The sequence below is a fragment of the Sciurus carolinensis genome, chromosome 4 (assembly GCF_902686445.1).
Source record: "Sciurus carolinensis chromosome 4, mSciCar1.2, whole genome shotgun sequence".
NCBI classification, from domain to species: Eukaryota; Metazoa; Chordata; class Mammalia; order Rodentia; family Sciuridae; genus Sciurus; species Sciurus carolinensis.
In genome coordinates, this window is record NC_062216.1 from 169,987,920 (window position 1) to 170,002,370 (window position 14,451).

Consider the following 14,451-nt stretch of genomic DNA (forward strand, 5'->3'; position numbering starts at 1 on the left):
TGGTGAGAATGCAAAGGGAGATGACCAAACAGAAGGAGGGAAGAAAACAATAGTAATAATAACTAATCATTAACAATTAGTAGAGGGGCTGAGGTTGTAGCTCAGTGGTAGAGCACTTGCCTAGCATATGTGAGGCACTGGGTTCGATTCTCAGCATTGCATGAAAATAAATAAACAAAATAAAGTTATTGTGTCCATCTACAAACTAAAAAAATTTTAAAAAGTAACTAGTATGTGTTATTAATTAGCCTTTAAGTTCTTTATGTGTCACATTATTTTAAGTACTTTACATATATTGAGTCTTTTAGTCCTCAGAAGAACTCTAGGAACTGGGCATTATCCCTGTTCTGCTGATGAACAGATGGACTCTCAGGTTAAGTAACTTGCCCAAGGTCATACTGTAAGTGGCATGCCCAGGTTTCAAACCCAGGGAATATGTCTTTAAAGCATGATTTCTAAATCTCTACCCCATGCCTGTCTCTTAATATCACCATTTCACGTCTTATCTTTTATTTTTTACCTTGTGGTGGAAAGTGTGACAGGTCTACCACAGAGGGGTAGCCTGGGCTACTCACGCAGGGCCTTCTTGGCCATGTGAGGAATTTGGACTTTAGACTTTGTTGCGTCTTAAATAAGGGGAGGGACATGCTTAGATTTTTGCTTTAGAAAGACCTTCTTGAGCAGTACTGTGCGCATGGCAGTGGACCTCGAGGGAGGCAAAGTGGGAGGTGGGGGCTCAGCCTCTTGCATTAACGGGTTGGCAGCAGGAACTGAGGTAGTGTTGGGGGATGAATGTCAGACGCGAGATAGAGGGAATAGCCAGAGTAGGAATGCCTTGCTTCTGGCTGCCAGGATAGGGTGGCTTTTTGTTCCTTTGTTTTGTTGTTGTTTCTTTTCTGGTGCTAGGGATTGAACCCTGGGCCTCACCCATGCAGATGGTGGTGTTTTATCAGGAGGTGACTCACTGGAGGAGGATCTGATTTATTTATTTATTTATTTATTTATTTATTTATTTATTTATTTTGTACTGGGAATTGAACCCAGGGATGCTTTGCCACTGAGCTGTATCCCCAGCTCTTTTATTTTTTATTTTGAGACAGGGTCTTACTGAGTTGCTTAGGGCTCTGCTAAGTTGCTGAAGCTGGCTTTGAACCCTCCTGCCTCAGCCTTCCAAGACACTGGAATTACGGGTGTACACCACTACACCAGGCTGAAGATCTGATTGTGGGATGCAGGAGAGCCTGTGCTCAGTCTGGGCCAGGGCATGTGTGAGATGCCTGTGAGATTTTCCTGTGGAGATGTGGGCAACTGTATTGAAGGCAGGGAAGAGATCTGGTTTTATAGATGTTTTTTGAATTCAGCCTTTCATTCATTTGGCAAATATTTACTGGGTGCCAACTACATGCAAGACAGTATCCTAGGGCTGAGGATGTAGCAGTGAACAAGGTAGAACTCTGTCCCAGTGGGGATGATCCTGTAGTGGGGAGCGTGTGAGACTCTTCAGGGGCGATTGTGCATACTGAGACAAAAGAGATCAAGATAAAAATCAAGAGCAGCATCTGGTGGTCAGGATGAGGAGGAGATTCTGAAAATCACTGGGAAGGAAAAGTTAGAGAGGTAGGAAGGAAGCCAGAAAAAAAGATGATGTTAGGGAAACCAAGTAAAGAGAGTTTTGTGAACCAGGGAATAGTCAGGAGCGTCAGATACTTTCCAGAGGTCAAGTAAGATAAGGTTTGAAAAACATCCATTGGATTTAACATCATGTAATCTCTCAGCCTCCTTGGTTGGAGCAGTTTCTTGGAGTGGTTGGGGTAAAAGCTACACTGCCCTGGGTCAGAGAATGAGTGTTAAGTGAGGCAGCAGAGACAAGATGGACAACTGTTTTAATAAGCTTGATGGGCTATGGGGGTGTGATGGAGGGGAACATGGAGTTAGGAATGGGTTTTTCTATCCCCCAAGATTGGAAACACTGATTAGCTGTTGTTAGGAAGAGCAGTAGGAAGACTGTGTTTGCTCTTGAGTTGGAATTCTTGCTTATTGACATGGAACAAATTAATTTTCTTACCTCCAACATCTTCAGCTAGAACTGGATGATAAAAATAACTAAAAGATTTAACTTACAGTAGTGCACACCTGTAGTCCTAGCTACTTGGGAGGCTGAAGTAGGAAGGTCTGGGGATGTAGCTCAGTGGTAAAGTACTCTGGATTCAATCCCCAGTAACAAAAAAAAAAAAAAAAAAAGATTTAAGGAGATTTCCTGAACAAATGTACCCCTCAGCCATTGTGACAACTGACATATACTACTTTTCTTTCCTTCCAACATTGTTCCTGCCACCATACTTCAAGATCCAGGAGGATCTATCTCATCCTGGCATACTGGATAGGATGCTGAAGTGTGGGTCTCAGGGGGCAGTGGTAGGAAGCAGGGTATGTAGGGAAAAGATGTGAGAACTACAGGGAAATTCATATAGCACAAGGCCAGGTAGGACAGGATCAGATACCCACCCTGCAAGAGTGAAGAGGGAGACAGGCACTGCTGGTCAAGACAGGGGACAGAGACCTTGAGTAGGAGGGTGAAGAAACTGTGGGACCCCCGAGAGTCTGGGCCAAGAAGACAAGTCCTTCCAGAAGACAAGCTGGGTACCTGCTCCCTGGGGGAGTCATGGATTAAGTTGTCATCCAGAAAGTTGCTCTAAAACCCTAAGGAATTGATCCCCTGCCCAGGTGCTTTAGCCTCAGCTTAAAATACAGATGATCTCAACCCTGGAGCTAATGAAGTGGGAGCTCCTGATGTCTTCCTATCTAGGCTTCTGTGTTTACAGGAGTGGGGATTGGGGAAGACAGAGGTCAGTATTGACAGAGAGCCTTAGTAGGTAGACTGGGAAGAGCCAGGCAGTGGAGGGGCCCAGGCCAGGGTCACCAGCTCAGGCAGAAGCTACTGTCAGATCTCTGGTCTGAGAATCAGTCCCCTTCCTACAGGCAATTCAGAGATAAAGGAAAAGCAATGACTCCTCTTCTTCCTGAATCTGAAACTGCATGTTTCTTACAAAACTGGGAGAAAGGATAGAGGAGAAGATGTGTCCTTCCTAGGGCCTTTCCAGAATGTAGTAGAAGATAATTCAGAAAGGAAGGAAACAAACCTTTATTCAAACTTACTCTGAGCCAAGCATTTTTTATACTTGTTTGTTTATCTTAAATTAGCTTTATAAAGAGCTATGAGGTACAGATGTCAAATGGAATCTCAGAGAAGTTAAATAACATTTCCAGAGCCATCTTAGTAGAGAGTGACAGAGCATATTTTGAACCTGGTCTTTGTGACTCTGAACCAGTGCTCTTTGATATCACCCAGACTTAGGAGTCCATGTAATAAGCCTGGTTTAAACTGCTCTCTGCTTTCTTCCTACTTCTCCTAAGCTTCTTCATCCTTCATACGACTGACCCTGGAGCTTAAGGCCAGGTTCTGCAGTGGTTCTAGGTATGTATAACCCTACACAAAGTTTGATGGCAGGGGGGGTCAAAGTCCTTGACTGGATGAGTAGAAGTTCCTGGCTGGTGTTTTAGTCATGGGACCCTGGTGGTATTGAGAGTGTCAGCATCGCTCAGCAATGGTGTGTGAGCTGTTGGTGCTTCTGCAGGTTGTATTTCATCTTGTCCTTATCAGGTACCCATGGATGGGCACCTATCATGTCAAAACTGGAAGAGTTCTCAGAGACTGTTTGTCTAACCTGTCATTTAAATGGGGAACTGGAGGCCTTCAGAGGGGAAGGGATGTCATACCCATCAAGTTTCAGTGCTACCAACCCAGCAGTTCCAGAGGGGAAACTCCCTTATTCAAAGTAGGGGCCATTGCCTTGGGATCTATCTTGTTAGGTTTCTAGAGCCGCCTTCTGTAGAACCTTCCTTTTCATGTATTTACTAGGAATACTAACTTGTTGCTGTCCAGCCTCAAAGTGAGGACACGCCATGGCTACCTCTCCTTCCATATCTCTGAATAGATCACCCAAAATTCAGTAGAGATCCATATGAACTCAAAGTAAAAAATCTTGCAAGTTGGCATTATTCCTTGGTTACCTATCTTGGCTTCAATAGCTTCCTCCTTTTCTACTACTCCTAGCCCTTTCCTGGATCAGGTAAATAGTTCAGTTTGTGTTTTATTAAATTGGAGTTGAGTAGTCCACCTTGATTTATTTTTTCAGTTAATTTTTGGTGACTTCCTATATGGGCCAAGGGCCTAAGTTAGAACTGTGAGCAGTGGGTTCCATGTTTATTTTTCATATCCACCTTAGGACTTTCTCTGCTGTGGCCATGGTTAGAATGTCACTGTGCTCTGGCACAAAGCAGTAGTCAGGTACATGACAGGGATGATGCTTATGTGCCAAAGTAGCCATGTCATCTCTTGTTCTTTTTCCTTCTGCAAGTCACTCAGCCCTGAACCAGGTGTTTTCAAGTTTCCTTTACTGCATGTGCCTCAACCTTCTCTCAACTCCAGAGAAGACAGGACCACTTTCCCAAGAAGGTGAGATGCTGTGGTTCAACCCACAAGAGATCTGTGGCTGTCTGGCAGTCTAGATGTCTTGCTGTTTGGCTGCATAGTATGTCAGTACAGTAATTAGATCTCCTGCCCAGAGGAACTGTGGAATTATGGAATGATGGAATTATAGGCTGATTCCTAGGGGTGTAAAATAATGAATCAGTAAGTAATGGGATCCAAGACTCTGGAACCTTAGATTCTAAAGGTTGAAAAGGACCCTAAAGATCATCAAGTCCAATTTCTCCCTCCCAACCATCTCTGCAACATCGCAACACCAGGCCCCTTGCTCTCTGCTTCTTCACCCATGGAGTCCAGCCTTTCCTACACTATATACAGCCTGATCTATTTCTGTGTTCATTCATTCATGAAATATTTCTTGAGCATCTATTGTGTGCCAGACTCTATTCCAGGTTCTGATAAAAGAGCCAGGGAGGAGAAGTTCTGCTCCCCTGTAGTGAAAGAGGCAGGCAGTACACAAACAGGTACAATATCAGGGATGGATAATAAGGAGCTATGGAAGAAAAAGAAGTGGACAAAGGGGCAGAGGGTGACGGAGGGTGGGAAGAAGCACAGGCTCGATAGGGGGGCCTCTGTGAAAGGCGACATTGAGCAGGGGTCTGAGGGAAGTACAGGAGGGCTGTGCAGAATCCGGGCAGCAGGAACAACTGGTGTGGAGCTTCCACCACATGCCTGGGGAGGCCTAGGTACAGCTGTGGAAACAGGGAGGATGACAATATGTCCTCTGCCCTGTGGAATTCCTCTATCCCAGACTTCTCATTCAGTATAACATAAAATAATTTAATCATTGTTTTATTCATTCACTTAAATTCTATACCTTCTTTGTGGGTTAGACTTGTTGCTAGCCTAATATATTTTGTCTCTCTTTTTTTTTCTTCCTTTCTTCATCTTTTCTCTTTTGGCAATCCTGTGAATGGAACCCAGGGACTCACACATGCTAGACAAGTGTTCTACCCCAACCCTACCCCAGCTATATCCCCAACCCTTTTATTTTATTTCGAGAGACAGGGTCTTGCTGAGTTGCCAAAGCTGGACTCAAACTTGTGATCCTCCTGCCTCAGCCTCCCCAAGTAGTTGGGATTATAGGTAGGGCCACTATGCCCAGCCATATTTCCTCTTTATACATTTATGCAGATTCTGGGTCATTAACTACTCTCCAAATCTCCCTCTCTCATCTTTCTCAGACACTGCGATGAGAGAAACAGGAACCCAGGTGAGCATTTCCATTACTTCCAACATGCTTGGCTTCTGCTTTCCGCACCATACCCTACACTTCTCATGGCAGGGTCTAACAGGCTGTTCAGGTGTGGTCTGATCTGCAGAGAGAAAAGCACCTTGACTCTGCTGTGGTAGCCTGAGACATATTGGCAGGATATCCCAAAGGCGTCTTGTGCTTACCACAGCCAACCACACAGCTGCTGACAGTTCCCTTGCTTCTCCAAACAGGAGGAGTTCCTCAAATCTGCCCCCTGCACACACAGCTCCTCAGATTCTAGAGTGCCAGGAAGAGCAGCAGACCTCACTGGCATGCAGACTACTTCTTTCTTATGTGATCAGGAGAAAGGGCAGGTGGATGCACCAGGCTGAGGGACATTCATTTCATTATTACCATATTAATCATGGTTTGCTTTGGTGAACAAAAACACTGAACCTGGAATCAGGAGACCTGATCTGACTCTGCTACCAAATTGCTGTGTTCCCCCTCCACTTGCCCAGGGTCTACTAACTTGGCAAGAAGGACTATTTGAGTTGACCTCCAGCTTGAGTTCCTGCTTCTAGGCTCTCATTCTCCAACCAGTCTGCATTTGATGCTGGAAGAATCTATCTGCCAAATTTTAGCATCTTATCTCTCCTGACCTTCCACTGCAATCCCCACACCACAGTCTGTAAAATGGTAAAATGGAAAATAAAGGTGATATGGTAAATTTTTCATAAAGTTGACTTTATTCAGATTTTAAGTTCTGAGGCTCTTTTCTATTCTTTTCTATTAAAATATCCTTTGTTTTATGGAGCAGTGGGTTTATAAGAAATCTAGGGGGCTGGGGTTGTAGCTCAGTGGTAGAGCACTTACCTCACATGCGTGAGGCCTTGGATTCCATCCTCAGCACCACATAAATAAATAAAATAGTGGCTTAAGTTGTGGCTCAGTGGTAGAGCACTTGCCTGGCATGTGTGAGGCCCTGGGCTCAATACTCAGCATCACATACAAATAAATAACATAAAAGATCCATTGACAACTCAAAAATTAATTACTTAAAAGTATTGTGTTTGTCTACAAGTAAAAAACCAAAAACCATAGTGCTGGGCACTATGGTGTATGCCTGCAATTCAGCTACCCAGGAGGCTAAGGCAGGAAGATCACCTCAGCCTCCCACATAGCTGGAATTACAAGCATGTGTCACTGAGCCTGGCATAAAATCCAAATTCTTTAAGCAACATTCAAGGTCTTTTACAGTCTAACTGTGAATTGTATCACATAAGCCTGGTGTATTGACACATGCCTGTAATCTCAGCGATTTGGGAGGCTGTGGCAGGAGGATTGCAAGTTCAAGGCCAGCCTCTGGCAATTTATCAAGGCCCTAAGCAACTCAGTGAGACCTTGTCTTAAAGTAAAAAATAGAAAGAACTGGGGATGTGGCTCAGTGGTTAAGTGCCCCTGTGTTCAGTCCTTGGTACCTCTCCCCCCAAAATTGTATCATGTAATTCCATTGCTCCTCACACCCTCGTCTCTTCACTTATTGTCCATTCACACTGTGGGGAAACAAAATATGTCCTCTCATAAGTCCAATCCTCCAAACACCTTGCTTCCTCTCTCTTGGATTTTCTTCTCTCTGCCTGTTTTCTGTTCATCCACAGTTCCCTCCTCTTTGAGCTTGCCTTCCTCACACCAGGTGATCTGAGGTGCTCCCTCCTCCACACTGACATATGGCACTGACCACTTGCCCTGCAATTAATTATCTCTTTTCACCAGCTCCTGGAGGTAGGGTCTGGGTCTCACAGCTTGGTCTGTAGTATCTGCTCAGTGATCGTATGTTAAATGAATGAATGAACCCATGTAGCATTTTTGAGATGTATCCATGACCTTCCACATGTGAACTTTAATCTCTCCTGCAGGCTTAAAGTTGTATCAAAGAAGAGAAACCTCTAATTTGTAGTATTCTGCATGTAGTAGTTCCCATGTGCTCATTACCTGTTCTCCTGTGTTCTCTGTGTGGCCTTCCCTTGCCTGTTCCCTTGAAGAGCTCTCTGCAGTGTCTGAGCTCCTGCAGCTTGGGTTGCCCCAGGTAAGCAGCAGGAGCCCTGAAAGCCTTGCCTTCCTGTCTGATCGCCAGTATATGGAGGGAGTTGCTCGCCAGAGACAGTACTGCATCCTGCTCCTCTTCTACCTGGCCTACATCCATGAGGACAGGTCAGTACTCAGGGCTTGTGGCTGGTGGTGGGTCCTGGGACTTTTGTCTGCAGCTCAGTTCAGTTCAGTGAATATTTGCACAGTGTCCTCTTTAAGCTTAGAACTGAACACTGGAACACAGGGATAGTGAGAAATGGGTTGTATTCCTGAGAGGCTCATATCTTGGGAAGGGGTTAAGATTGGTCAGTAGACATGGTGCTGAGAGACAGAGGCTTAGAATGCTCATGTGTGTTCTTTGGTATCCTTGAGGGTGTTACTTATGCAGAAAAAACCTGCAATGGTTTACTTCTGTTTTAAGAATTTCTATTCAGGGCTGGGGTTTAGCTCAGTGGTAGAGTGCTTACCTAGCATGTGAGAGGCACTGGGTTTGATCCGCAGCACCACATTAAAAAAATGAATAAAATAAAGGCATTGTGTCCATAGATAAATAAATAAATAAATAAAATTACTATTTAATTTATCAAATTTTAAAAAGCAAGTGACTAGTATTAAGATTTTAAGAAGATAATTTATCCAAGTGAAATTTATACAATATCAAATCCATTCAAAGGGAACAATCAGTGGCATATAGCATGCTCACAGTGTTGTTCAATCACTACCCCACCTAGTTCCAAGACATTTCCATTCCTCCAAAGTAAAACCCTTGTCCATTAAGTCAAAGCCAGCACTGCAGCATATGCTTGTAGTCCCAGTACTTGGGAGGCTGAGACAGGAGATCACTTGCCTCCAGGAGTATGAGACCAGCCTAGGCAAGGTAGCAAGACCCCTTCTCAAAACAAAACAAAAAACAAAACAAAACAAAACATCACCCTTCTCCCCTTACCATTTGCCTTGTATGAATAAGCATATACCCCTTCCCATCCACTACAGAAGACAACCCATTGAACACATCACTGTTTAATGTTAAATATAAGAAGAGAGAAGTTGGCAGCCTGCCAAAGCAAGGCCTTCTGAACCCCAGAAGTATCACCCTTCTCTTTAACAGTAAGACACATAACCTCCCAAGTGTGAGTAAGGAGTCTGTGGCCCCTAACAGAGCCTTGCACAAGGCATAGGACCGTGTGATGTGGTATGTGTGGCAGTGCTTCGAAAGTGCATGCAGCATAGTGGGCATGCTAGGGCAGGGCAGTGGGCTTAGGGAGGATGCGGTCAGGGAGGACGGGAGAACCCACTGGTCTGGATCTCGTGGATCTCTGCCTTTCTCACTCAGGCTCTCCTTGGTCAACAGGTTTGTCTCAGAGGCAGAATTATTTGTGGCTGTGCAAAGCTTCCTCTTGTCTCTGCAGGACCAGGGTGAGCACCCCCCACCAGTGGTCCTCAAAGCCTCCATTTATCTGATTGCAATCTGCCAGGACAAGGACAGTGCACTAGATGAGGTATGGTCCAGAATGCCTGGTTCTTCTCCTCCTGCACCTCTTTACACAAAAGTTCTTTGGGAAACCCGATAATACACGTATCGGCGGTGGCATAGAGGGAGAGAGTGGGGTGTTAGGGAAGTGGAGAGGAAGAGCGTCCTGACACCTATTTAACCTATGTAAGTTAGCTAATTCTCTCCTGGGAGGTGGAGATGATTGTTTCCATTTTATAAATAAGAAAATGGAAAGGAAGGTGAATGTAATTTTCTCTAGGGCACACAGTTAAGTCACACAGGAGCCAGGACTCCACCTCAGACTTGACTGACCTCCAAGTATCTTTTGGTACCACCTCTGGTTTGTGTAAGAAAGATCTGCCAGATATTGTACCTCCTTCTGGAAACAGTTTATCAAACAAAGTGGATTTCTGATCATTATTAATCAAGCAGATCTTGAACACTTTAGTGGTGACTGTAGTTGTGTGGGTCTGTTTCCTCACAATCTATCTATCACTTGTTTCATAGAAGATTGCTTCTATTGGCCATGCCTTTCAGTCAGTCTCAACCTAAGAATATGCTTCCTCCATTGACTGTTAATTTTGCCTCTTTTTGAGTACATTTGTTGGGGAAAATGTGATATAAGCAGACCTGGTTTAACTGGGATGGAAGCAGTAAGTTGGAGTGTGGGGCATGGCTTTCAAATGTGGCACGCCGGGGCATATGATATTCTGCTGCCTCTCTGTGTGATGCTTGCAGCCATTGGTGATCATTGCTTAGACCCATTACTTCTAGGGATTGCCAAATGATAATGATAAGATTCTGTCATTCTTTATTCATTTTTAATTGGAATACTTGTATTTAAAAAGCTTCCTTTCATCAACTATTTATAGTTATTCTGAGGGGTAGATTATATAGGGAGCATAGGTTTAATGCTTGATTCTTCTATTTTAAAAAATCTAAAAAATTTTTCTGGTACTGGGATCAAACCAGAACTTCACTCATGCTAAGCACACTATCACTGAGTGACATTCCCGGTTCATATTCTTTCCCTTTAATTACCAGTTTAAAAGAACAGAGTTGGTTGCTTAATATCTTCCAAAAATAATTTTAGAAAGTGTTACTAAAAAGTCGTACTAAAAGGTGTTACTAAAAGGTGTTTTTAGTATCACTATACACTTGAGAATTTAAAATATTTGATGCGTTTTAATCATGTGTAGTTACTATCCTTTTGAGGCTTAAGTTGTCCTATCTTTGGCCAGTGGGAACATACTCAAGGAGGCATCTAGCCCTAATGATTCAACCTAGACCTAGTAGTCTTTGTGTGTATGTGTGTGTGCATGCATGTGAAACAGAGAGAGAGGTATTGGGGTTGAACTCAAGGGTGCTCTACCACTGAGCTAATCCCCATCCCTTTTTATTTTATTTTTTATTGTGAGACAGTGTCTTGCTAAGTTACTCAGACTGGACTCAAACTTGTGATCCTCTGTCTTAGCCTCCCAGGTATCTGGGATTATAGGCATGTGCCACTGCTCCTGGCTATAATTGATTTTTTTTTCTTTTTTTTTTTTGGTACCAGGGATTGAACTCACAAGCACTCGACCTCTGAACCACATCACCAGCCCTATTTTGTATTTTATTTAGAGACAGCATTTCACTGAGTTGCTTTAGCACCTCACTTTTGTTGAGAGACTGGCTTTGAACTGGAGATCCTCCTGCCTCTTCCTCCCGAACTACTAGGATTGATTTTTTTTTTTTTTTAGTTGTCAATGGACCTTTGTTTTACTTATTTATATATGGTGCTGAGGATTGAACCCAGTGCCTTACACATGCTAGGCAAGCACTCTACCACAGAACCATAACCCCAGCCCCTTGACTTTGTTTTGATAAAATTTCACACTTAAAACAAGTTGCAAGTGGTAGTAACACCTATAATCCCAGTGACTCAAGAAGCTGAGGCAGGAGGATCACAAGTTTAAGACTTGCCTGGGCAATTTAGCTGTTAGCACAAAAGGAGTGGGCCATATACAAACTTCATGGATCATCTCAGCTTTTTATTCAGGAATAGGATTACACCTCCAGTGGAACCACTCTCCTGGTGGAAAATGAGCCACCTGTCAAAGGGGGAGTCTGGGCTTATATGGGTTATACTGGGAGGTGATTTAATCAGTGAGCACGTTAGTTTGGACACTCAGGAATTTGGGGTCTGTTTCACTAATTAATGAATGTGTCAGTTTGAGCACTAATTTGGATTTTTTGTTTTTACTAGGCAATGGGGGGCCTAGGGTCAATGGTCAGTATCTGGAAAAGATTTATTTTGGGAGAGATCAATGCTTAAGTCTCTTCCCAGAGACTGACATTCTAGGTTTGATAGACACCTTCTCCCCAGGGTTTGTTTTGTCACGGGGAAGGAATGTATTGGGAAAGGATCAGTGATACCAATGTATGGCTTTCTTTTTCACTCCCTTTTCCCAGGCCTTACTATTTTGGGATTTTTCATTTTTCATATCTAACATTAGCAAAACCTTGTCTCAAAATAAAAAATAAAATAAAAAGAGCTGGGGAAGTGGTAGAACACCTGGGGTCAACCCTAGTACTGAAAAAAAAAGTTGCAAGAATAGTTCAAAGAATGTTCATTACTCAGATTCACCAATTTTCATAATTTTGCCTCATTTCATTTTCTTTCTTTTCCTCCAATCTCATGCCCATATTCTTTTTTTCTGAACCATTTGAAAATAATTTTCAGATGAGTTTAGATATGCCTTATTATCCATTAAATACTTCAACATGTATTTATTAAGATGAGCACTTTCTTTTTTTATATATCTGAAACCACAGTACAGTGATCAAAATCAGGAAACTTAACATTGGATGTAATATTATTAGCTAATTTATAGTCAATAACCAAAATTCTTTTTCTTTTTCCTTTTTTTTTTTTTTTTTTGTAGTACTGGGGATCAAATTCACTGGGCTACATACTCAATCCCTAAATTTCTCTATTCCAATAATGTTCTTTATAACTATTTTTTCCTAGTCCAAGATTCAGTGTGGAATTACATTGCATTTAGTTGTCATGTCTCTTCTTTAATCTTTTTCACCTTGGAATAGTGCATGTCCTTGACATTTTTTGAGTATAGGCTGGATGTTTGTAATTCTAGCAACTTAAGAGATCCAGACAGGAGGAGCTCAAGTTCAAGGTCAGCCTCAGCAACTTAGCAAGACCCACAGCAACTTAGGGAAACCCTATCTGAATAAAAAAGTCTGGGAATGTAAATCAGTTGCAGAGTGCCCCAGAATTCAATCTCCTGCACAAAAACAAACAAACAAACAACAACAACACACACACACAAAACATGAAGAACAGTCATTTCATAAGACTTGGTTTGGATTTTTGTGAGGTATCTTCATTATTAGATTTAGGTTGTGCACTTTGGGTAAGAATGCCACAAAAGTGATGTTGTATCCTCAGAAGACATATCATGAGAGCCACTGATATAAAGTAAGCACTGTGGGGTTTTCTCCCCAGAGTGCCTTGGATGAGCAACTGAAGACCTGCTGCAATACTGAGATGCCAGTACATTTTCCCCAGTCATGTTTTGGCTATGTTGGGGTCTCAGGTCCTCTGAAAAGTGTATTTAGCGCCTTTCTTTCTTTTGCCCCAGGCTATGGTCATTGCAATCAGAAAATTCCTGGAGGGAATCTCAGACCTGCACCTGGTCTACACCCACCATCCCCTTCTGCTCAGGTTCTTCCTTTCATATCCAGAACTGATGAGTAGATTTGGGCATCGAATCCTGGAACTTTGGTTCTTTTGGGAAGAGAGCAGCTATGAGGAACTGGATGATATCCCTTCTCCTGGGCAAAACACCCTTCCTTCCAGCTTAGCAGCCCTATTCCAGATGCTCAGAAGCAGCCCTAGCATCCTGCTCATTTTGCTGGTAGGTGACACTCATTCATTTCTGCATTCAGAAATGATGGGACTTCTGTCTCTGGGAACTGGTTTACTGAGCTGCTTCTGCCCACTTCTGGACTTTTCTTTGCTCTATGCAAGTGGGAGTCTCTTTCTGCTTGTGGGTGCCTGGAGTTGGTAAATCCAAATCCTTTCCAAAGTCTGATGGATGTCTACACATTGAGAGGCCTACGCTGCTTTACTCCCCAGGGGACTTAACTATAAAAAGTGGATCTCAGTCACCATTCCATTCACTTCTTTGTCCTCTCACTCCAACAGATTCTGATAAGGGTTTAATGTCAAAGGAGGGCATGTAAACCAAAATGTCTGATGGCAGAGTTGTTCTCTTTTCCTCCATGTCTCAACTTGTATGATAATATTACAAGTGTAACACACTTGAGCATACCAAGAATTGTCAGAAATCCCATTTGTTTTTATGATGCAAGATGTTACTGTAATCCCCATGAGGTATATCAGTTTTAGATAAGGCAAATTGCCTGTTGTATGTAATTTTTAGCATACTGTCTTTAGCACCACCTGTTTTTCCTTCCACTCAAGAGTATACATTCAAAAATGAATTAATGAGAATAATTTTATAGAGATAACTGCTGTAGTGTACATGTATATGTGTGTATGATACATTCCCCTCCCCAGCACTGAAGATTGAACCCAGGGATGCTTTATCATTGGGCTATATCCCCAGCCCCCAGCCCTTTCTAATTTGGCAGGGTGGGTACTGGGGATTGAACCCAGAAGCATTTTACCACTGACCAACACTGCCAGCTCTTTTTATTGTTTGAGAACAGGGTCTTGCTAAGTTGCTGAGCCTGGCTTCAAACTTGTGATCCTCCTGCCTTAGCCTCCTGAATTACTGGGATTATAGGCACGTGCCACTGCACCCAGCTAAAATTTTTTTTTTTGTTTCTCTACACTAAGATTTCATCTCACACCAGTCAGAATGGCAATCATCAAGAATACAAACAAAAATAATTGCTGGAGAGGATGTTGACAAAAGGGAATGCTTTTACATTGTTGGTAGGATTATAAATTAGTATAATCACTGTGGAAATCAATATGGAGGTTCCTCAGAAGACTAGGCATGAAACCACCATGTGACTCAGCTATACCACTCCTTGGTATTTATCCTAAAGAATTAAAGCCATCATACTATAGTGATACATATGTTCCCATGTTGA

The 14,451-nt window shown here is 42.8% G+C and overlaps 1 protein-coding gene across 1 annotated transcript in view; it reads left to right on the top strand.

Moving 5' to 3' along the window:
- The window catches only part of Mei1 (meiotic double-stranded break formation protein 1), a 77,741-nt gene that overhangs the window by 44,851 nt on the left and 18,439 nt on the right, over window positions 1–14,451 (top strand). The window contains exons 16-20 of the mRNA XM_047550958.1: window positions 3,415–3,475; window positions 4,419–4,516; window positions 7,790–7,958; window positions 9,187–9,334; window positions 12,969–13,244. Coding sequence (XP_047406914.1) covers window positions 3,415–3,475; window positions 4,419–4,516; window positions 7,790–7,958; window positions 9,187–9,334; window positions 12,969–13,244 — 752 coding nt within the window. The remainder of the gene's footprint in view (window positions 1–3,414; window positions 3,476–4,418; window positions 4,517–7,789; window positions 7,959–9,186; window positions 9,335–12,968; window positions 13,245–14,451) is intronic.